Source organism: Elaeis guineensis, chromosome 9 (genome assembly GCF_000442705.2).
Source record: "Elaeis guineensis isolate ETL-2024a chromosome 9, EG11, whole genome shotgun sequence".
Lineage (NCBI taxonomy): Eukaryota > Viridiplantae > Streptophyta > Magnoliopsida > Arecales > Arecaceae > Elaeis > Elaeis guineensis.
The window spans coordinates 6280895-6305973 of NC_026001.2; the positions used below are offsets into that span (position 1 = coordinate 6280895).

Genomic DNA, 25079 nt, shown 5'->3' on the forward strand with positions numbered 1-25079 from the left:
TATAAACTTATAATAGTAATCATATAAAAGCTACTTAAAAGACAAAAATGCATTAGAATGGTCATAATAATAATAACATAAAAGCTACTTGAAAATTAAGATATCAATCCAAATTCCCAGTGAAAGGAACATTAGGATTCACCTTTTTAATCTTCAGGTCTCCATAGCTTGTAACTTGCCAGAGCTCAGCTTCTCGCTTTATCCTTGATATCTCACCCTCCAATTTCTGACACTTGGCAGCAAATTCTGCGGTTAATGCCTTTTGCTTACTAACTTGCATTTCTAATAAATCCACCTTATTGTGCAGCTTTCCTATTTCCAAATGTGCTGTATCAAGCTGGAATTCTAATGCCTTTCTTGTTGCCTCCACAGCATCTATTTTAGTTGCAAATTCAGCAGATTTTGTCCTCTCCTCCTCAGCTTTCACTTCTAAGGAACCCACTTTCTCACGAAGCTTGCTCACTTCCAAATGTGCAGACTCAAGCTGAGACTCTAATGCCTTTTTCGCAGCCTCTACAGCCTGCATGCATACTGCAAATTCTGTAGATGATGCCCTCTCCTCCACCACCTTGCTTTCTAATAGACCCACCATTTCATTCAGACTACCAACTTCCAGATGAGCTGACTCAAGCTGAGACTCCAATACACTTTTAGCAGCCTCTGCAGCCTCTACCCTAGCTTTAAGTTCTGCAGACAGTGCCTTCTCGCCCTCAACTTTTCCTTCTAACAAGCACACCTTATCATATAGCTTTCCAACTTCCAATTCTGCTGATTCTAGCTGAGACTCCAGTGCCTTCCTCTTTGCCTCCACAGCCACAACTTTTGCTGTGGCCACTTGTTTTGATTCATTGGCCAAGTCTAGCTGCCTCTGCAGTTCAAGCAACTTATCCTCAGCAACTCCGAGCTGATTGCAAGAAGCCTCAAACTGATTTCGTGAATCTACTAAAGCCATCTCCAATTCTGTTTTCTCACTTCCCATTTTTGCAACCTTTTCTTCCAATTCAGCCAACTGCTGATGCAAAGCTTCAACTTTCAATGGGCTCTCTCTCATACCAACTCGGGCAGAATCAGCTTCAAGTTCCATGTTAGAACTTATACGATCAGCTTCAGGCAAAGCAACAAGCCTCTCCATCTCAAGGAAATCATCCATGAGATCAATCTCTACAGAAGCAGTGAGGTTTCTTTCACTGGCCTTATCATTCTTGAACTGATCAAGTTCAGCAATTAAAGCTGATGCCCAAGAATCTGAGCAGCCTGACTCATTTTCCATACAAAGCAACCGTTCTCCACTATCTGATTGGCTATCTGTGACAGATTCCACACAAATTGCATTTGCAATAGGCTTGTGGTCATTTACAGGTAGTGATTTTTTACGTCCTCGAGACCGTAACTTACGGCATTCAGCTTCAAGTTTAGCAACCTTTTTAATGCTCTCTAAATGTTGCTTGCTGGCTGTCTCTGCTGCTTGATTACTCAGCTCCCTTTCTAGTGTCAGCATCCGGAGATCCTCAGATTGAGAGAATATCTCAACCTTGAGAGCTGCATTTTCTTTCTCAGTAGCTTTGAGTTTTGCTCGAAGACCTAGGTCAACTGCTGCAGCAGCTTCAGATTTTGCAGTTTGCAGCTGCACTTTGAGCTCATCAAGCTGCTTCTCAAGCTCAACCTTCTCTGATTCCCACGCATGGGTCTTTCTAATGACAGCATCATGGACTTTCTCCTCCTGCTCCTCTCTTGCTTGGCGGAGCTGCCTGACGCATTCCTTGAGGGCACCATCAAGGTGACCAATTCTATCTTCAAGAGAAGAGTTTTTCTTGTTTGCAGCTTCAAGTTGCCGCTTCAGAGCTGAAACTTCAGTTTCTGCCTGTTCCCAGCCTACCAAAATATAATGTTTGAATATTCACAAAGAACCAAATGAAAAAAATTATGAAATGCAAGTTGAACAAAGCCAAAAAAAAAGAAGAAGAAAAACCTTGTACATCCGTATGAGGTTACAACTCATTAACTGACAGACACTTTATCTAAAGAAAATAGAGTAGAGTAGTAAGCCCAACATAACCAGGAATCTTGGGTTGAAAAGATTCCAAAGACATCATCTAGTTCTTCAAACAAGTTCATCTAGGTCTTATCAATAGTAGGTAGCTTTAGCAAGTATTCCTTAAAAATACTTAGTAAACTTTTCGTTGTTGATAAACTAATGGATAAATATTGTTAGCCTAACAACCAATTGCATCAACATGCATTCTCTTCTGCACAGAGAAGGAACATATGCTTGCACATGTAGAGAGAGTGATAATAGTGAAAATTTTGATTAAGACGGTAAATATTTGTGTTTTTTGAAGTAAAAACAAGAATTATTTGTTATTTTGTTATATATGATTTATGCATATCTGTTAAGACTTCTCCCTCTCTCTCTCTCTCTCTCTCTCTATGTGTGTGTGTGCGTGCACGCATGTGCATAAGAGAGAGAGATGGTGATATATTACATTGCATAATTAATGAGCAACAGACACGACATTATAGTTTTCTTGTTTTGAGGAGATAAAGTTGCATTATGATGTGAAGTGATAACGAGGCATGCTGCATTAAGACGTTAGACAGGAGTCATAGGAAAAATTAGAATGCCTATGTTGAGATGCAACCATATAAAGGTAAAAGGGCAATTTTGATAAGTTCTTCAGTATTGTTCCAGTTAAATGTAAGAACTTCACATCCTGAACTTATGGAGAAACTATCTTATTTGTTCAACAGATTAACTTCTAGACTCACAGTTTAAATAGCACGGTCATGTCAGCCGCTATAGAGTCTAACAATCAAGAAGGGAAGAAGAAAGGTCTCTAAGACATTTTCTATAGAAGATTGGAGAACACAAATAGCCAGGTGAAGCAACCACCACAGACTGAATGGCCCAACAAAGCATACAACTGCTCATTGGTGATAGAGCTTCAACAGCACCAATGATCAGCAACAAATCATAATAGAATTACTGTCTCACACAAGTTGACCATCAGGATACTAAGGATAGGCACATAACTGGAATCATTGAGCAGCAGGAGTGTAAGTAGGAGAGAAGTCCAAACGAGGAAGATAGATGAAAATCCAGATCATACTTAATTTGCTAGGTCATAAGCAAATTGTGGATTGTTCTGGAATGTACAGGTTTGCAGTATGCTTCCTTCTTATATGCAAAGGCAAGCACATTATATTTTATATTTAAAATATCAAACCTTATTCATTAGATCTACATGTCCTTTGCCTTCTATCTCTCTACAGAGATGGTACCCTTAATGAATAAAAAAATTATGAAAAAAATATTTTACTTTGAAAAAAATATGATATAACATTACATAAACAACAAGAATGAAATTCCCATCCTAACACAAGCAAATCAAATCGAATGGAAAAGAATGTATTGGGAAATTGTGAAACTGAATTAAATCAAGCGAACCATCAAATTTGGTAACAATTGTCTAAAGTTACGGTGCATATAATTTGTGAAATTATGTTATAAGTTTAAGAAAAAAGATTATGCAAGCTATTACTAATAGAATCAGCCTAATAAATTGCTTCATATAAACATGCATTCATGCACATCTATTCAAGGAAGCCATCTGTCATAGTATGAAGTCTCAGGCATGGTATTTCTCCTTACCTTCAGCATGCACAACTAACATACCTATCCTTCCCAAGTTTGAAAGAAATGAAATGGTACATATAGCACCACTAACCTGAAACAGCTTCTTCTGCAACTTTTGCATGTTGCTTGACCAGTTCCTCTTTAGCATGGATATTCAGAAAAGCAGCTGAAAGTTTCTCAGTCAAACTCTTCACAGTTTCATGGACTTCACGATCACCAATGTTTGATGAAACCTCTGCTGTTTGGGCATGATTTGGAGAAGCATTAATTGGAGGTCCCTTCATTGTCTCCTGTTTAACAATCAGTTTACCATGTTATGACGCTCCCAGGTCATGTAAGTTATAGCTAAACACGAGGTTAAATTTAAAATTATCTCTTTCCATTTCATTTCCAGCACATTTGACACATTTATCTTTTTGATGAAGTAATTTTTTTAAAGAAAAGGTAAAGAAGTGTTGTTTATATGTCTCAACTTTATCTTAAGTAGCAAGCCTGTCATGTGTGGGGATAGCTTGATATGTTAAAACATTATATATCAAGTTTGAAATTTTTTTAGTAATCAACACTTAACAGTAACCACCCACAAACTTTTTTGGAATTCTGAACGAAGCATCTTTAGCCAGGAGAGTCGCATGTTGTAGTAACACTAGCTGGATGATTAGTTTCAGTCGAAGGAGGTCTTACATTGTGGTTATGTTGTTATTAAGCTCAGATAAAGAAGGAGCAACCTTCTGAGACCTCCAAGACGTGAAAAGAGTCTACACAAAGAGGAAGGGATCGTACATACGGGAAAGCAAGCGTTCTTAAGGAATAAAGTCAGAGTCCAAAGTTCCAACTTCGAACACAAGCACCAAAATAAGATCAAGACATTATTACATGCTAGTAACAGCAAGCTCTCCATAATTTATACCTGTGGTGCAATCATCATTAAAGAATAAACAGATGTTCACCACGAAAATTGGTGCATTCATCATTGAGGTAGAAGATAATGATCTGAAGAACCAAATTAAAACACAAGCCTAAAAAAAGGCTCACGTTACCACATGGTGAAAGTGGAGAACTCTTACTTAAAATGCATGAGCATCATAATCATCATGGAAAAAGGAACAATATGCACTGTAGAATAGTACATCTAGATAGTTACAGGAAATAATGAGAGAGAGACAATATCGTCAAATTGCTGCAAGAAATTAAGCTGTTGAGCTACACATAACAATTTATGCACTTAAAGGCAAGCTTGAGCATCATAATCATCATGGAAAAGGAACAATATGCACTGTAGAATAGTACATCTAGATAGTTACAGGAAATAATGAGAGAGAGACAATATCGTCAAATTGCTGCAAGAAATTAAGCTGTTGAGCTACACATTAACAATTTATGGCACCTTAAAAGCAAGCTTTGACCTTGAGGGAGAAAAGTATCCAATTTATATTCAACATTTATATGTGAGAGCTGGCATACACCGAGATTTAAATTAAAGAGTCAAGTCTATCCATTCAATTGTTTTCTGTGTCCAATCCTCTTGTTTAGGCCCTTTGTATTCAAGATCCTTTCTTGCCAGGGCTGTTTCACAGCCAATGCCACATACAACCAAACCAGTTCTTCCTCACTAGTCTTCTATAATGCAGCTTCAAATCTTCTAGCATCCTATTCATTACTCATTTAATACTTCCTAGTTTATCACCATATCGAGTTCAAAATCCTCATTTGCCACACGTCCAGCTCAACATTGCCATCTCTCCTGTATACATCTTACACTGATGGGATCTCCTCACTACTTATCATTGTGATCCATAACTCAGGGCAAGGTTTTAATCATTTAATTGACTTTCCTTTAGGTCTCAATGGCATTAGATGACAACATGGCATTCAAAAGGCACCTTTCCACTTCAAGCATTTTGCTTCAGTCCGCTGGAGAGAATTTCATCAAGCTCTCTCATCTTTTTTGGAATCCATTTTTAGGGTAGAAAGAGAAATTTACCATTCTAAGTCAATCAGGACCAACATCTTTAGCATCAACCAAAGTTCAAATAACAATGCAATGCTATAAACTTTAAGTGGATTTGGATTTGCAGTGGTCATCTGCATAAATGTTTGTAGGAGGCAAAGAAGGAAGACGGACCAAACAGGAAGAAAAAAAGAGGGCAGCCAACAAACCTGATCATCTGAGTACTTCTCAGAATGAGACGACAACGATCCCGAGCTCTCAGACTCACTGGGGCTCTTCTCGGACGACTTCCGCCTCCAAAGCCAACTCCGGCGATCCATCTTGCTACCTCAACCATTTATCACATAAATGGCACTTGGACTCCTGCTCCATACCCACCACCACTTCAATTCCTCCACGGATCACCGCCAGCAAATGCCCAAAAAGATCCCACCTTTTCAAACGAGAAATCGTCACCAGATCAGGTTGAAATAAAAACCCTTAATTTCACTGATCAAGAAAGAACTTAATCATCAACCCCAAAGAAAACCCCATAAGAGCAAAAGTCTACAAACCCTGGAAGAAACCTACTCATCACGTCAAAATCTCATCTTTCCGTGGAAAACCCAACAGAATCACAACCAGAAAAGCCATATTTTCAAGAAAAACAACAAAATCCAACCCAAATTTATCACCTTAAACCAAAAAGAGGGCATTAATGCCGGAAATAGAGGAATGCGTGAGGGATGTGGGGAATGTCGGCAGACATGACGATCGGCGTGGGGTACTTGAATCCAAAATGCTTTCTTTTCGAATTTTTCCCCAATTTCGCTACCATTTATCCAAAGAAACAATAATTTGCCGTTTGCCCACTAATTTATTCGATCCATCTCACCTCTTTGGAGCGAATGCATGTGATGGAAAGCAAAAAGTCGCCTCCTTGGAAGCCCTTTTCAGCCTTTTCTTCGGTTTGTCAGAGACTCCGTTTCTTTATTTCTTCGAAACGGAGCCGGCCGTATTCCCGCCCGCGGGCTACAGAGCTGAGTATTTTCTCAGTTCCTCTTAGTATTAAATAATCAAGCTTTGCGAGAGAGAGAGAGACAGCACTCAGAGCTCCTCTTGGCTCTCTGTTCCCATGTTTTTTTTTTTCTTTTTAGCTACTTCTCTGTTCCCGAGTGTTTTATATTGATTAATTTAGCATTAAAGTACAGGTGCTAATGATTTTTACTTTTAACCTTAGATTATGCTCTTTTACACATGGTTTCGATGCTTTACCAATAAAATAGAAAGGTTTAGATGATGAGATGATGTGGGTCCCACTGGTAAGATTGCTTGACATTTTGATCTTGTAATGGCTTATGACTCCTGAATTGCCTTCTAACATTAACATAAGTTCCTTCATTTTGGATGTCTCTGCCGGGGGTTTGGATTGTATCTTTTGCATGAAAGAATGATTCATCTTCTTTTTGACGATGCCAGCCAATAAATGCACGATAGCCACTTTGAGATCGGTGCAGCTGGATGGAAGGATCAGGTGCGATCCAACAGCTGATGTTGCTAATGAAGATCAATCATTCCTTCACGCAAAAGCTACAACCTACTCTATTGGATGGATAGTTTTGTCCGGTTCTCTGCCGAGACAAATGCAAATAAGGATCCCTAACTTGCTTCAAAGTGGTAGATGCAACTATAAAAAAATTGTTCAACAGTCTATCATGTGTGCTCACCGTGTGCAAATGTTAGGGGCACTGCAGTGAAGCAGGAGCAAGGTAACATGATTTGTTTGATTGTGATTTGTCTAGATGAGTAGATTAATTTTTTTGATCACGCAAGATGATCTGAGAGACACATTGCTATTTCTAGCTCATTGTATGGTCTCTCTTCTGGAAGAGCAAGAAGCTTAACCAGTAAGGATGTAACAGTTGAAGTTGATAAGGTGTGAGGTGTGGATAGTGGAGATAACGTTGAACTAATAGACTCAACATGGAAATGTCACCATATTGGTGTTGCATACAGTCAAACAATGGATCTTTCTGCATCTTCTCTTGTTCATATGGAAGCTGAAGACCAAGGCCATTAAGGTTAATGCGAAAGCGTGGCCTTGAGCCTAAGTATATTTTAAAAATTCTTGGTCCCCATTGTAGATTGCTGGGTCCTCACTTCATGAACTACTTTAGTTGATGGTGCTAGAAGAACATACAACTGCAATTATATATAATATGCAGAGAGCTGAATCCATAATTTAGGTTACGTAGGAGTTAAAGCTTTGTAGTTGTGGCCTCCACTTGATCTCCTTTGCTTTGAGATGAATTGGTCATGAAGTAGGATCCAGACAACCAAGCAACCATAACTTGAGTTTTAAATGTGTTCTTTTTTGGTACTTGAGCTCTGCTTTTTAAGATAAGTAATGTTTTACTAAAAGGTAAGGAGCATATTCACATTTTAAATAATCATTGCAAATTCCTTTTTAATGAAAGATGATGAGATCCCTTTTGAGAACTAAAGATGATGAAATCTTTAATTTCTAAATTGTTCAGAGATCTTTAAAAACAGAATGGACCTCATCACTATTGTAACTCTTTGTTTGTTTCTTAAATTGCAAATTGTCCAGTGACTACAGTTGCCTTGAAAGCCATCCAAATGATGATGACACGCCTTTACTATGAAGTAATCCATTTGATTAACTTTAGAAGCAGGGAAAAGATATTTATGGAACCAACCAAAAAAAAAAACAAACTATTCAAGCAGGATACCAAACACAAACCCTTAGCCTCCACTGGTGGCCGTCTGCCGACAAGTTGCTTCTCTTACTTCCTTATAGTGGACTGTTTGTTTTGTTGCATTCCAGTATATTGATTTCAATTGTGATTAGCTTGGCTCTCACACAAAATGGAACATAGCATTGTATGATGCGATGTCAGAATCCTACTAGACCCTACAAGGTGATGTCCCTAGACATGTCGCATAGCTATACGGAAGTAAGAATTTGAAAGTGCATGTCTCCACCTTATGTGACTCCTGGGGAACACATCAGCTCAGATAACATTGTATCAGAGAAGCTAAGTTGCTCTCACAGTCCCACATGGAGCTATTTTGGTCTTAATCATACAACAATGAATATTAATCTTGACAATAGAAATTGACAGGATCAAATAATAGAGTGGCATCCCAGTATCACATGTGGTGCCAAAGTAATCCACCTTTATGATGAAAGGCCACCTACATGAATGAAAGGTCACATGTCTAGATGATAGGCCGCTTTCTTAGCAAAATTTCCATTTCATATCTGTTGAAATACTTGCAAAGTTTAATCTTCATTTAACTTTTTCTTTTAATTTTAATCCCAAAAAAAAAAAAATCACAAAGATTGTGGTTTGGAAAAGAGACAATACTCATCAGTGTCTGAAAGGCAAGAGCAAATAGAAAGACCAAGCAATTGCTATCATAGTACTATGAAGCATCTTAGCCCTTCCCTACAAATTCAACCTCTAAGCATTAGCCATCCACTGCTATGGTCTCATCCAATAGCTTCAAAAATTTTCTAAACAAAAATCTCCAGCCACTGAAATGTAGGATATCTATTCAGTCAAAAAAGAAATGTGGGATATCTAGTTTCACTTGCAAAGTGAATAACTTTGTGTTCTTTTATGCATAGGAAATCAGACAACTCACCTTCTGATTTACTAGGATATGTCACAATGGACCTAACTAGTCATTTGCTCAGGATAATACTTGAAGGGGAGTTGTGCTCTTGCTTGGATGTCAATATTCCATCCAATTTTTTATAAATTTTATCTAGTGGAATGCAAGGATGTGGTGGTTCCTGCATCCTTTTCCCTCTCTGCAAACCACCAGTCACTTTGGAAGGGTAAGCCCTACGGGAAGCGTAGCCCTCTGGTCCACCCCCTCCCATATCATGCTCTTCCATGAGGCTCACTTCCTTTTGGACTTCGTAGTGACAATGAATGTTTTATATCTATGCTCTGATGTTATCTGGAGCAAACTTAGCAGGGGAAGTTAGTCTCAGAGGTCACAGGAATCAGCAGGAAAGTTGAGTCTAATGTTGATACATATCCGGCCATCTTTCCATGCCTTGGGGTAGTGTGCCTTGTGCTATAGCTTGCTATAGTTGTCCCCACATGCATGTCCATGTTCATTGCTAGTATATGTATCAAATCTAGGAAAGTTCATTAACTTTTAGAAAAAAGGTTTCTTTGATTCCACAGCCAGCAATTAGTGGAGTAAAGGATTTGGAAATGGTGTAAAAACAATAATGATCATCCAACATAAAAAAATATTCAGAAATGTTGACATCATTATGCAATAATTGCCTGTTATATTGGAGCATGATCATGAATAAACTCATATAAGCATTTTCCTCATTATACATACATTATATATATATATATATATATAACTATTATGTTCTAAAGACAAAAAGGGGTTAACTGCTACGTTAGTTGCAAGTATATAGCCAAATCGGAATGATGATGGACCAACTTTATCTCTCTTCAATGCAGAAAGAAAAAAGAAAGAAAAAAGTATATAAGACAAGTTCAACAGATTAGAAGCCTGAAATCTAACTGACTTCTTCTCTCTAGAGTTATGTTCCTATCTAGCCTTTTTAGACCACCTTCTATAACGTCTGTGTGGTAAAGTCTCTGGATGGTTGTGTTAAAAACCAGTTCAATCACTGGAAAGGTAAAATTTTTTTTTTTTGAGAGATGTCCATTGCTGTTGTGTAGCTAATAGCCTAGAAACCTCTTATAAGAAAAGGTAAGATATCAAAACATCAATCCCAGCACACTCATGCCCTCCAGCTAATAGTTGATTGCTTGGACCCAACTACGAAACAGTTGACGATAAGCTGGGTAGGAGTAGAGTAAAACATAATCAAAGAAACTACAGAATTAAAAAGTACTAAGGGCATTGTTTTTTTTAATTTTGAGAAAATATAATTTACATGGGTGGATATGGTCCTTGACTTGTTGGTTTTGATGACACAACCCCACTAGAAAAAGGAATGCAATTATTTATCTCATTACCATGATTGCATGCCCCTCTAACCTATAGTCATGTGTTTGAATCTCCTTATCATTTATGTTCCCTTGCATGCTTATATATCAATTATTGAGGAATAATTTATGATACGTCAACATATAGGCTCAGACAAAAGAATAGTGATTCTAGATGAATTTTAGCTGTCTAATCCCAAAATTAGAGGATAATAAGTGATTTCAGGCAAGATATTATTCTTGGCGTGCATTCCCTAGTGCAACCAGTACACAGGAGAAGACCCAAACAGTACAAGAACAGTAGAAGAACCCGTGATCTATGCCACAGAAGTTTGGCTAGTGTCTTTGGACCACTTAGCCAAGAGGCTCCATGGCATAAACTAGACATTGATCTTTTACCAGTTTGGGGCCTCCCTCTTGTTCTACGGCTTCCATGGTGGTTTCTGTATGGGTTGATATGGGTGCATGACAAGGTAGGCACCAAAAGGGCATTCACCTTTATATCCTAACAGTTGATATGTTAGCCACTTTGCGTGCACGAAGCATTATATGACGTGGCTCACATAAGAGCATGAGGGCCAATTATTGGCCATGAAGCCACCCTATGTTTGTGTGCGTGTGTGTGTGAGAGAGAGAGAGGGGCAGGCTTAAAAACTTAGTTCCCGAATCTATATTTTTTCTGAATCTATATTTTTTTAAATAAATATTTTTCATGATATTTTGGATAGTATGTAGATGCAATGTATTGCATCATAACCTTGAGATATATAGAAAAGCATATAATCTTAATGCAAGAGTATGAAAATCTCCAGAGAGATGTTCATGGATCCAATTGAAGTCTTAACATGAGTCTCACAATTCTCATTAAAGCACATTCAACTTAATGGAAGCTTGATCTCTACTTCGCGGCATAGTCAATCCCCAACCCATATTATAATATTATCAAAACTTCAGTTCTCAAGAAGCAACAGCAAGGATCCATGCGCCACCAACCGCTTCAGTAAAAAAATCTGTTTAAAAAACAAAAAATTGCAAATAGAATTGAAGCAAAACCTTTCCTCTACACATCTTTCTTCTCCTGCTAATTTAGCTTAAGGTAGTTAAAGTATTAGGTCTAAATCAAAAACTACAGTCCTTGTGGCAGAGCATGGGATGCATGCAGCAAAAGAATCGCACCAACTTTGATCAAATTTTAAAGATTTTTTATTAATCAGAAGTTAGTTCAAAGATTCTAGTTTTGCATCACAAAGGACACCTCAACCACCTGTATAGTCTCCACAGATCAAAATGATCAGAATACTAATACAAGGGCTTATAAAGCAATGTAACACCCACATGTCCTTCCTTCACACGCTTGCATTAACAGTGCATGATTGGCAGCACAAGAGGGGCCCTCCTGCTCCACCAACCATGCAGTAACATATCAGCAAATAATGGTCAAGAAGAAAAGGCAAGAAGGCAGTGTATCTACCCTGCTTTTGTCACCCAAAGAAACAGGACATGCAAGCCACTACAAATACCAGGGCAGATAAGATATGACACCAGGACCCACTTCCTCCTGGAGCTGGAGAACACCCAAGGCTGTTTACGAGACATTTGAACAGAATTGTCTCCAAATGTGGTCCAAAAAAATCAGATGGATTCTGTAGTACTGACAGGAGAAGAACCATGGCAGATACAGCAAAAGAAAAGAAAACCGATTTGCCTTCCACCATGGAAATGGAAAAGAGTAAATCTCACAAAATGAAATAATCATTAAACAGTGAAAAAAAACACCATTAAAATTTCTACTCCAATTTCATTGAGCTGGATTGCACACCCTTCGATGTTCTTTGTATGTTTTTCTTTTTTTTTTTTTTTTCAATGTATGAATCTTAGAAGTTTCTAGATGTCTTTTTATCTGTACAAGACAGATATATAACTGACAAAAAACTGCTGCAATTGATGCAAAACATGTGAAGAAAATAGATGCCCAGCACTTAGCGACATGCCAGCTTGAAGGTCGCGTAAAAAGCTGCAGAATGGCTGTACCTTGTAACTTATTTCCTTTTCGTGCGTTACTTGGTTGCGAAAATCATTCACTACATTCTTTGACTGTGCCTTCCCCAGCCAACTGCATCGTTTGTATTATATGATGTGGTATCACCCAAAAATAAAAACAAGACTCTTTCTAGGTTTAAGCCATTTGATGACTGCTCTGAATTCTGGGAGCTTTTAACTTAGAATGTTGCTTTCCACATTATACAGGAGCTTGAACCTGTATATGCTACTATGCAAATATTTCTCCTTGCCTTCAAGAGAAATCACACCTTGGATCGTTTCAAGTACACCATTACTCCAATACCTGTCAGTACGATTGCACCTGCCACGATCTCAGTTTGCAGAGGTGACCATCCTCTTCTTTGTACTGTTGGAAGATCTGACTTTGATCCTGCAGCTTCCTTCTTTGTATCCGAGTCATCAATATGCAGCCTTAAAACCTGAAATAAGCAAATGATGACAGCTGAAATGAATTAGGCCCATTCTCAATCTCGACAAACATCAGATCGAAAGGTGATAAGAAAAGATTGACCACTTTTGAGAGATCCTATTCCTGTATAAAAGAATACAACATTTCCAGCATCTTTCAAATTCATATATCTGCTGGTGCAGGACCAGAACATAAGCCACATCTCACATGGGGCCTTGTCTCCTCTAACCATTTAGCTGTAATCAAATGGTACCCATGGTAGGTTAAGACTTTCAGAAGAAGAAAATGCTCTTGATGTTTTTTTTTTTTAAGGGAAACTGGAAAACTTTTTACTTCTCTTTTTAGTTTGTAAACAAAAAGTTCAGCTGGCTGTGTCCAAGATGGTCACATTTACAGGGTTCATATCCATATGATGTCTACACGCCATATCCCTTCTTGAAAGAGCAAAGGAAACATTGGTAGGACATAGCCTAAGAGAATCCATGAAGACGCACTAATTCTATCTGTGAAGGCCTTGTTCAAGAATGTTGCACTTAGTGCTATTTATATGCCAAACATCCCAAGAAAATCAAAATATGGTTGAAAAAGTCTAAGTAAGATTCACCGACTAAGAACCGAACCTTATGCCAACTGGCCAATGGTACGAGTCGGTATAGGTCCAGTACAACACGGCAACAAGGAAGAATCAAAGAGGAAGAGAGAGAGAGAGGAGGGAAGAGAGAGAAAGAGGAAGAGGGAGGCCGGCGGAGATGCCAATGATGGCCATTGGAAGGCCGCAAAGGCCCTCGAAGGGCCACCGAGGCCTCCGAAGATCTGCGGTCCTCTACGAGATAGATTGGAGAGAGGGAGAGGAGGAAGAGAACTAGAGGTAGGTGAAGGTGGCAGGGAGGCCGCCAGATAGCCATCGGACAGTAGAAATCCACCCCCGCAGATGCCACATATTCGAAACAAGGGCGTGACGAACAAAAACATGATGAACAAGGGCGACCCGCCCAATTTCGAACCTTCGGCATCCGCAAGTAGATTTCCGCCATCCTGTGGCCACGACAATCATCTGGCAGCCCTCCGGCACCCTCCTTGCCGCCTTCCCCTCCCTGCCACCTTCCCCTCCCTCTATTCCTCTCTCTCTCCCCCCTCTCTCTATATCTCTCTCTCTAATTTTTCTCGCAGAAGACCGTGGAGTTTTAAAGGCTCTCCAACGGTCTCGGCAGTCCATCATTGGCCTTACCATCTCTCTCTCTCTCTCTCTTTCCTTCTCCTTCGCTCTGTTTTCACCCGTATTCCAAATCAAATGCCCGAACAGCACCGATTGGCCCCACTGGTACAGTTCAACACACCCCAAATTGCTTTAAAAGTGAACCATGCATCTAAGAGTATCCACAAAGTTAGATAAACTGTGTCAATAATGGCCTCATTACAAGGGTCACATATGTATGCTTTCTGTGTCATGAATCTGTGTCAAGGACCATCTGCATTGGTAGGATACGTCCAATGTTATCCCCAAAGTATCAATGCAGAATCCATTTTCACTATCTACAAGCCAATTGTTACTTAAGGATAGACCGGCTATCCAGAGTAATGTATTTTAAGGGAAAAATTTTCCAACATTTGCTTCCTTTTAGATGATAGTGTTGAGTAATTTTTTGTGTTGATGCATGTCAAGTGTCAGAATGGTTAGACACTGACAGTACTAACAGCAACAGTATCAAGCTTTGGGTCTGCAGCAGAATTATGTTGGATCACAACAAATTCTATGTATAATCCGTTCCTAACTTATATATGCACAACGCCCACAACTAGCAGAAAGCCTGGTACAAGGCATTGTTTTGACCTTTTCTTAATGATGAAAGTGATTTTAATCCTCAGATCAATGCTGGGCCAAAAGACAATTCTCACAAACACCCTGAGGAAACAGGAACAGGCTGCATGAAGTTTCTGATTATAGGTGGGGATGCATGTGGCCCTTCACTCCTAAATTCAACTACTTATGTGCTAACCCTTTTTTTTTTCAGGGTTGTCTCTCAGTGTTTTGCTATTTTAGCATGTTCACAGAACCTAGCTTAGAAAGAAAAGCAGATGAAAGAATCACCTTCCACCCAGCCGATCGGGCATGGTTCACAGCTCCAATGAGATCCTTATCTGAAACCAGAAGTACTCTGTCACCTTCATCATCGTCATACTGCATGAAGCAGAATGGTCAAAGTTCAATTCTAGCAAATGGAATCCATGGCTGCAAATAGAAACACAAGAATGTAACCTCACCAAGAGTTGGATTTTGTCTGTGTCACCATCAAGCCCCATTCTCTGCATTACAGCAGATGCAAGTTCAGCTAGACTCTCTGTACCTATAGTGAGAAAATGGTCATACATTGGAGCCACGATAATTTTTAGAATAAATTAAAAAAAAAAAAAAGAATCACAACCCAAATTCTGATATGAAAACAGCTCTTAGTATCACACTAACCACAATCAAATCTATGTAGTCGTCCCTTTCGATCTTCAAACTTGAAAGCAAACAAGTTTCCAAGACCAAGAGGTGGGTACATATACTTCCCATTTTCTGTGCACTCTGATGCCATCAATGCAGACATTTCACTGCAGATACACAATTTTCAGAGGCATTGAACATTTTGGTCACCAAAAAAAAAAAGGCATGAATAAAACAGACATAGCACCTTTGCGTGTCAAACTCCTCATATGATGGCTCCAGAGCAAGGGCAGAATCCCAAAACTTCTGCATCATCGTGTTTGCCACATCATTTACCACTCCAGCACCTCCTTCAACCTTCAAGAAGCACATAAAGAATTAAGACAAAAAAATACTGATATACTCATGTACCAGTTCAGTTGAACGTCAAATGAATCAAATATTGCGGTTCATCATGCATTTTCATGATCAGGAAAACAAAATTCAGTTTAATTGAAAAAGCTTGTGACCTGGCTACGGAATGGGTTTAATATGATCAACATGTAGATTTTATCTAGTCCGAATATAGTTTTTTCACTAAGCCATACAATTCAGTGTTGTATGTGTCAATCAGACTAATCAGCCAAAGATGCAAGGAATAATCAGATAGCAACACCTAAAGAAGACACCATCTGGCAGCAGTACCCAACTTTAAACACAATACTCCTCACAATCAATAAACTCTAGCAGCATTTTAAATCTCTGTGCTAGCAATATGCAAAAGGCACCAACAAGTTACGTAGAATCGAAGAGAGTTATTTCATCACGAGTAAATCTCAACCTCAATCTATTGGTTTGAAACAAATTGTTAGCTTAGCATATCTCTAAATAGACATTGATTACACTCTTTCTTATGCAACAAAGAGTGAGGAACATTGAAAAAATTTCTTTACATTGTGGACACATCCACATTCAAGAGCAATCCTACAAAATTTAAACAGTACATGATTCAGGTAAAATCATTTCAAATATGAGTGGTCTTACCATGGAGATTGCTGCATGTGTCAGTTGCAAAACATCCAAACAAGCAGCAACTTGGCCATCTGTCTGAGAAGTTGTGTCAGTTAACCGAAGACAAAGAGATTTGCTGTCCACTGTAGTGTACATTACTTACCTCTATCCAGCACTGGAAGATGTAAGAATTTTCCATCATGCATTATGTGCAGTGCATCAAGAATTGTTGTATCCAGTGTCGCACATTCAGGGTTTGCAGTCATTACCTAAAAATAATCATAAAAATGTACATATCACAAAAACTAATGAGAAAAGAAATGTTTAAACTGACCACACAAAAATTATGTCATGAAGCCTTTGAAACATCATAAGAGCACATTTTCATACCAGTATCAAGACACATTGTTTAAGACAGTACAATGATATTTCTGGTAATATAATATTACCAAAATAAATATCTGTTACGATCATGCAATACAGGCATTGATGGTATAGGTATTCCATTAAAATGTAATAGTGTAACCATGTACAAGAGTATGGCTAGAAGTCACCAATCTTTGGATGCCTACAGAAGACCAGCATATAAAAGAAAAGTTACAATTTCGGCATTGAAGAATTTCCAGAACACTTATCATTCTCATGGTAACCATGATGACCATATTGTTGATAAAGATAGTGATTATAGTGATATGTAGCAAGAAATATAGCCATGGCAAACCTTGAGCTTGGCAAGACTGAAGCAACTATTTTCTATTCTCACTCAAAGTGGATACTCCAAGATACAATACAGCAAGAAAAGATTGGAACTATAGTCTCATGAGATGGGAGTGAATGGGTGACCAAAGGGTGACATCCCTTGACAAAATTGATGGAACAGGAGCAAAAAGAAGCTCATGATTACCTAAAAGCATTCATGGCAAGGATTGAAATAATGTCTGTCGATGACATGCCAACCTAGCATTAGCAAGTACAACCATTCCATACCAGTTCCAGTGCATGCATGCTTGGAACACACTACCCTGGCATATGCCAAATACTAACATTCAGCTGGGATCACGCCAATGCTGTAAGCCAATAAGGCACCGGCATAGTACATTATATGCCATGCCATACCGATCACCTAAACTAATGATGATGGTAAGAGTTAAAGGAAGCCTAAAAAGATACAGATCCTAGAGCAAGATTGCAAAGAGAAGCTCAGTAGTACCTAAGAAAGAAGTCTATGAGCTATGAATAAATAAAAAATTGTATAAGAATATAGAAAATATGTATGCTCATTGTCTCTTTCCTCTTGTATAACATTTTTAGCCTTCATTGAAGCCTCAAATTGACAATAGATTTGCTCATGTGCACTTAGTTAAACTACTAATGCATCAGGCACTTGGACAACCAATTGGCAAAACCAACTTAAGGACTCATCAATGTACTTTCCATCGATCTTGATCAAGCAAACAAAAGGAGAAGATTGAGATAAACAAAAAAACCATGCCAAACTCATCATCTGAGAAAAAGTAAACAGGAGAAGGAGATTCATCAGGTACTAATGTAAGAAAAGTATATTAGTGGTTAGATGGGAACCCTGGCTAATGTGAGCACCCACTTGAATGATACATAATGGAGCCATAATGACGTTTCCAAACATATACCAAGAAAGTAGGAGAAGAAATAATGAGACATGAACCATGAAGTTTGCTAACAAGAAAATCATGCCAGACTCATCAACTAAGAGGGAGGGGGCACTGGCTAACGTAAGCACCCACTTGAGTTATACATAATAAAGCCATAATGAAGTTTGAAAACATATACCAAGGGAGTAGGAGTAGAAAAAATGAGACATGAAGCATGAAGAAAAACGAGAATAAGAACATTAGAACAAATCTGATAAACAATTGTGAATCAAAGAAAGAAACAAGCAGGATGCATGCTTGCAGTGACACCGTACAGTCTTTCCAAAGGACATGGTGCAAGATACATGCCCAAGAAAAAGCAAGAATCCAGAGGGCGAAAAGCACAATGATCTGAACACATAAACTAGCAGCAACCAAAGAAATCCTGATATAGGTGTGGTTGCATCAATTAGCAGATTCTAAATAGAAACATTGACGGCCCTAATGTTATATATATGAAATCATATATCTCTGCAACCTTGATACGTGCATGTTGCATATTTGACATTTAGACACTGACACCTTATAAAGAAATGAGACTTTTAAAGTATCAGCCATTTTGCAATTTACCACATTGACTTCTCCAAGCAAATCACCATATGTGATCAAAGCAAATTAAAGCTTTATGCAGAAACCAATCATTGAAACTCCGATAGTAACTTCTTAATAGACATCATAAATATACATGCACACCAAAACCTACAGCTATGCAATTTTCTATATGCCACCTAGAAGTTAGCATGCAAGTACAGCAAACAACCCAGCAGTACATGTTGCAATTGCCAAGTTGGGAGAAAGGCCACATGTATCACTGAATCCACAGGTAATTAGATTAGTGTGGATCAGGTTATCATATCTTACTACTACAAAATCTTTAAACTCCTGTATCTTATCACTTGGAAAACGAATTTGCTCAACGCACAGAAAACATGTAGATAAGCATGCAGTGTAAGTCCTACAAAAGTGTAATTGAAATTGACGCCTCCTCATAATGCTATATTATAATCAAGTAAAAAGGACTAGCAAATGATCTGCTGCAAATTAAACATGTGGAGAAGACACACATCCATGTGTCCAAAGAAGAGCTGCAGACAAAGGTGTCTAAACATCAAGAAGTAGAGGTTGTTATCACCTAAGCAGCTAATATGAAAGATGCCCTCTTCATTAAAGGTCTTAACTAGGCTCCATTCACAAGATGTATTGGAATAAAAAGTGATAGGTCATATTTACAGTGTCAATAAATAGCTTCAAAAGGGTACTTATTCAAAAAGACTGACATTTGAAGTATTTGCCATAACAAATTCCACCATCTGCACTATAGGATATACTGCAATTCCTAATTGTTCCTCCAATAAAAATAAAATTCCATTTCTTATGTACTCCTCCAACTAGAAAGTGCATTATAGATGAAGCAATGCATGAAGCTTGATGTGAAAGCACTATGATTGATTATTGCTCTGTTAGTTTTTTGGGTGTCAAGAAACATGCCGGCAAGAGTGCTTGAACTAGATTAGTCTGGCAGGCCTTTAGTCAACCAAGCTTATCTAGCAAAGCATCAAGCATCCAAAAGCGAGTTGCCCATGTGAACATATACATAGAGTTTGTTAGTGTAGTAGAACAAAACAAAAACCATATCCCTGATAGATAAGTACATTCAAGGGAAGAAAAAATTATGGAGTATATGATCTGAATTGCTAAAAAAAACAATGTAAAATGAATTTCACATAAAGAAACCTTTTCCACTAGAGTCAGCTCAGGGGAAAGATTCTGAGCCACTACTCGCATGAGTACATCCTTTGAGCTGCAGAATATTGTGATGGAGCATACATTAGTGACTACATAACAAGAATGGCAACCAAAAGCAAGTTAACTAGCAAGTTTACAGCAAATGAGCTCCAAAAGACAAATTATTCAAAGCAAAAAACATACGTTAGAATCCCTTGTGGCTTGCTTCCAGTCATAATAATCACCGAATTAACTCGAAGTTCACGCATCTTTTTGGTGGCAACATACACAGGATCTGAAGGAGACACCGCTGCAACTCTGCAAACATAGATAATTATAAAACCAAAAAAAAAAAAAAAGACTTGTTTCTTTATTAGAAACAGTATTAGAACATCATTAAAACCAGCTATTTGGCACATAAATCTTGACCATACTTAGTGTTCTCTGTGATGATAGTTGACAGAGAAGGCTTGAACATCTGCTCTCGAAGAGACTCGATAAAAGCATAAGGAGCTGCAGCCAGGAATGATACTTAACATAAATAAACTAAATAGGATGAAGACCAATTACATTAACAAATATTAACTGAAAACAAAAAAAGTCTACTTTTGACCATTCAAAACTACAATGCCACAAATGCTAGGTTACGAACATATTTAGTATGAATATCTGCAGGTAAACATGAAGCTAGTGGTTCTATTTTTTATCATATTTTAGAGTTAATGTTATTACTTAATCCAAATAGCTATTCTGCGTGACATTATATTTTTGCTTAAATGATTGCGTAGTCCTTGACAGACAGCTTGCCATGTCAACAAAGTAAAAGCAACCTGTGATTAGAAATTATATGTTTTTGACAGTTCAAGCTCCTGTTCTTGTTCCTAAATTTACCCAATCAATTTCCATTGTTTTGAAAGGCATGGTTTCATGTGACATTAAAAGGCTACAATATTAACAAAGATCCAATCTAGTGATCCAAAAAAGAGTGGACAATACAAAAGTGGCTGAACAAGTAATAACCAGAAAAGTTGCTTCCCCATTGACGTTCAACCCCTTCAACAGCAGCTGCTATGGCACTGCCTTGCTCTGCAGCCTTCTCCATTCTCGATATAGCATCATACAGGCACTTTGTAATGTCCAGCATGGCAATAACTTCACCATTTTCTACGACAGGAAGGTGCCTAAATTTGCCTGACAGAGATAAATAAATGAGTCATAATGGGAAACCATGTTTAGTAACAGAAGAAAAGGAGCAAGCATTAAAATATGAAATTAGCATGTCATGAAAACTTTATGATTTCATGATATCTGTAAGGAGGGGGGAAAATACATAAACATATGCAAGTAAGACCACAATTTTGTAACATAACTATATAAATAGCATTTGCATATCATCTACATGCAATAAAATAAAATAGATGACATGCCATTTTTGAACTCAACAAAACAGTACACATGCATTTTTCACATATTTTGCATGAAAATGTTCAAGAAAGTCTAGATCTTTCACTTCTTTTTCCTAGAATGTTGAGAAGAATAAGATATAATTTTCTTTTAATAAGGTAGAAAATTTTGTTACCATCACAAATCAGGATTCTATGAGTCATATAGATGATGATCCTGAGTATCTGTCAAGTTTCTGTAGAAAGGGTTAACAAACAGCGGCAGAGAAAGACCTTAGATGTTAAGAGGGCAATTCTTTCTTTTCTTTTTTGTTTAAAAAAAAGGAACTCAGAGATGAACCAGGCCTCCCCACCTATATGCAATGAATTCTTTCCAAGTTCTGCAGCTCTATTTGGGTGATCAACAATACATCTATATTCTTAGTAACTTCTTTTTTTTTTTTCGGTAGTTACTAACTTCAAAGTTTTCAAAAGGTTTATTATGCATGTAATTAGATGCAGAGACCAGATACATCATTCGAGTAATGTATCTCTGGTCACTAGTTTTATTACTCCCAGTTATCTTCCTGCTTGGAAAAATGTAGTTTAATAAAACTTAGTTAAGTGGAAAAACCAAAGATACTGTGGCCGTGTCTAATAATGCACTTTCATGTTGCACATATTTATTGTGCTTGTCAATTCTGTAGACCATCATGCTCAACCCTGTTAGACTCTTATTGACAAAGTATTCCATGTCTAGCATTGTTTAACAGGATCTTTCAGGGGCCCAGTGAGTTTGATTGCCTGAAAGGCTGAAACCAGAACTTATTGCCAAAGTCATTTCGACCTCATAAGTACATAAAGGATTGGTGGAACTAATAAACGCTCAGGCTGGTCGCTAGCAAATGTAACCAAAATAACAAGTTTTCATGGCAAAATGAGCATTATCATTGATCAGACAAAACTCACAAAGAAGTAGAGGAAAACAGTTTATCTCTGCACACCCAAAAAAAAGTTCATATCATGATCATACAATAAACCTAGCATGGCACCCTCCACCCAATTTGAGATAGAACTCTCTTCTAAGCAAACATTCTCCGTTTCTTTTTCCTTCCCTAAACAATCCAAATCAAAGATCCACCATATGCACACATGGGATGACCTCCCATTTTCCAGATACCCTAAACTTTCTTTTCCCATCAAGTAAATGAAACAATAAAACAGTTCTTCCCAGAAATTCACATTTCCTTTCATGACGTGAGCGCTCGTTACTATTAACATGAAGTATGAGAAATTGCATTGTCAGCTCCCCAGAAAGCTCACTCTATCTGCCAGGATGGGGTTTGGTTCGTGCTAGATATGTTAGCCTTATAGTGCCCAAGAAATAAGAACAACTACAGCCTTTTCACTTCATAATCACTCAACTGAAGTAAAGACGTTCTGCAATAAAGCCTAGTAACATAACCCACAGCAATACCATAGCACATACCAACACATAACCTTTTCTCAAAAAAGAAAATATTTTTTTTTAAAAAAATCTTGAACAAGCTAACCTTGGATCATCTTCTGCAATGCCTCAATAGCCAGAGTATCCGCCATTACAAACAGCGGATTCCTGGTCATAATCTTTGAAACAATCGTCTGCTCCGGCCTCAACCCCTCCGCTATAACCCTGGTTGATATATCCTATCCACACAAGGACCCGAAAGCTCTCCATAGTCAGTCATTCTCGAACCAAGAAAAGCGCAAAACGTATTAAAAGATCAAACTTCAGCCCAAGAACGGGAAAACAACATCATTAAAACAACCTTATCAGTAACAATCCCAGAAAGAAGCCCATTAGCATCCGTCAGCAGCACAGAATCCACCCTCCGAGCAGCCATCCTCCGGCACGCATCAGAGACGGTGGTGCCCTCAGGAATGGTCAGAGCTTTCGACAACCTCAGCTTCTTCACCGTCCTCTCCCCACTGCTCCAGCTCCAAAAACCAATTTAAAATCCAAACTTTCTCCGATAAAAGACACAATCAAGAAGAGAGGAATCGACTTTCTTACGAGGCTTGGTTGGGGGACGTCGGCTTGGCGGGGTTCCCGTTCCCGTTGACGGCGGCGGCGGCTCCGCTCCCATTCTCCGACGCGGAGGTCCTCCTCCCGGCCGACGGGGCGCGGCGCGCGGCTAAGTGATTCCTTCTCAGCGGAGGGACGGAGTGGGTGCTCATCCTCGAGGTGGGATTAGGATCGGATCGGAAACCCTAGATTGGGGCGAAAGGTGGGGAGGAGAAGGGGCCGAGTGTCTTTAATTTGACTGCCTTCTTCTCGCCGTCACTCGATTCCCAGCTGTTTGGATTTCAAATTATTGCGTCTATAACTACTAATTTTACATAATAAATCACGTAGATATTTGTAGAAGGTGGCGTGGGAGTTACTCTAAGGCCTGGCCAAGGGGTGGCTCTTGTTAAGTTTGAAACTTGGAACGCCGTGAGCGGTGCTGGGTCTAATTTGAAACGTTTGACCACTGCGGGTTTTGTTTTGTCAAACGAAAGTGACAGAGATTTTGGAGGCTTGGGGAAAAGAGGACAAGAAATTCGTGTCACACATGTTGGGCATCGCGTGGTTAAAGAAACAAAAAGAAGGTGGGGATAAGGATCGGTCACCAAAGAGCGGCCACAAAGCTATGTCTTTTGGGATGACGGGTCCTTTGGTGGGTGCATCCGTTTCGTGGTGCATCATTCGGTGAGAAAAAATTGTTGTTGTTGTTGTTGTTTTTTTTTTTTTTTGTGGCAAAGGTGAGATAAATGTTAAGAGGCCCAACTCTATTACCAAGACTACTTTATGGTTGGTGCCACGAGGCAAGACGCAAGTGTTGGAACTAGTTGGTACCACTTTGGGATCCATTCGGTGGAATTAGCATGATGCGAGGCAAGCACGTTCCATGGCTGGTGTGAAATTATACACTACCTCACATATACCATATCAGTGGTGCATCACAGGAATAATTAAAGAGAGAATCTATAAAATCTATGGAGGAGAGCTATAGAGATGAAAAATCTGATTAGCATAGTGCACCATGGTATAAGATATAATTTCTCATATATTATGCTAGATCGAGATTATGTCAATTTTAACCCCTGGTCTAAGGCAGTTTTTTTTTTAGCAAATTGGTTTAAGGGAGTTTGCTGTGTATTTTCTTAGCGCCTGGTGATTGAACCAGTGGAAATCCTGCTGTTTTTATTAACTTGCCAGTAAAAGCTGCCACCATGCCACCAGTTTATCAAATTAAATCTATATCATCTTATTAATTATTGAATGGAAATGCTCGAAGAAGCGGAGACATCCAAGGCTAAATCCCGAATATTTAAGTCATCCCCAAATTGTTTGGTTCTATGCTTTCTTGATTTCATTTCACCAAAGAGACTCAGCTTCTCACGAGGCCTCACCACTGCTTCGAAACCTACATTTTTCTTTTAACATCATTTGATAATAACATCTTGCAGCATGCTTTCATGCGAAAGCTTTGAGTATTTTGATAAAAATCCTATGATGGCTTCCATTATGGTATGCCAGTCAAATAAAATTACATTAAACAGTAACACATTTTCTCCTACGTGCACCTCAGATGCCAATAACTACCACCTCTTATTTTCTACCAAAAAAAAAAAAACCATATTTTATTTGAGTGTCATAGGTGTCATAATGTAGGCACCAATTGCAGTTAAATTTAACAAACACATACTACCAAAATCATAAACACTTTAGAAGTGCATGTAGATTCAAGAGAAACAACACGAGCTTCATTTCATTTTTTAGATGACCAAGCAGACCCGGGGAAGCATGAAC

The 25079-nt window shown here is 38.5% G+C and overlaps 2 protein-coding genes across 2 annotated transcripts in view; both read right to left on the reverse strand.

Annotated features, from left to right (window-relative positions):
• The window catches only part of LOC105051927 (uncharacterized), a 36489-nt gene extending 29796 nt beyond the window's left edge, over positions 1-6693 (reverse strand). Inside the window, 3 exon segments of the mRNA XM_073242992.1 lie at positions 143-1872; positions 3726-3924; positions 5795-6693. Coding sequence (XP_073099093.1) covers positions 143-1872; positions 3726-3924; positions 5795-5905 — 2040 coding nt within the window. The 5' untranslated portion in view covers positions 5906-6693.
• Positions 6694-12357: 5664 nt separating this feature from the next.
• LOC105051921 (CBS domain-containing protein CBSCBSPB3) lies at positions 12358-23608 on the reverse strand. Its single transcript, XM_073243766.1, has 14 exons — positions 23298-23608; positions 23053-23212; positions 22798-22930; positions 20883-21053; positions 20297-20375; positions 20067-20180; positions 19872-19938; positions 16631-16736; positions 16501-16559; positions 15725-15834; positions 15514-15644; positions 15312-15394; positions 15139-15228; positions 12358-13059 (listed from the first exon to the last, which is right to left on the reverse strand). The coding sequence occupies exons 1-14, from the start codon at positions 23459-23461 to the stop codon at positions 12883-12885; spliced, it is 1644 nt and encodes a 547-aa protein (XP_073099867.1). The 5' UTR covers positions 23462-23608; the 3' UTR covers positions 12358-12882.
• Positions 23609-25079: the final 1471 nt, after the last annotated feature.

Excerpts from the sequence above, each read along its gene's own strand:
- LOC105051921 (XM_073243766.1), bottom strand. The coding sequence starts at position 23,461 with ATGAGCACCCACTCCGTCCCTCCGCTGAGAAGGAATCACTTAGCCGCG. Across the intron at positions 20,181-20,296 it reads ATCATCACAGAGAACACTAA|AGTTGCAGCGGTGTCTCCTT; the intron begins GTATGGTCAAGA and ends CTATGTTTGCAG. Across the intron at positions 15,229-15,311 it reads CAGACAAAATCCAACTCTTG|TATGACGATGATGAAGGTGA; the intron begins GTGAGGTTACAT and ends TGCTTCATGCAG.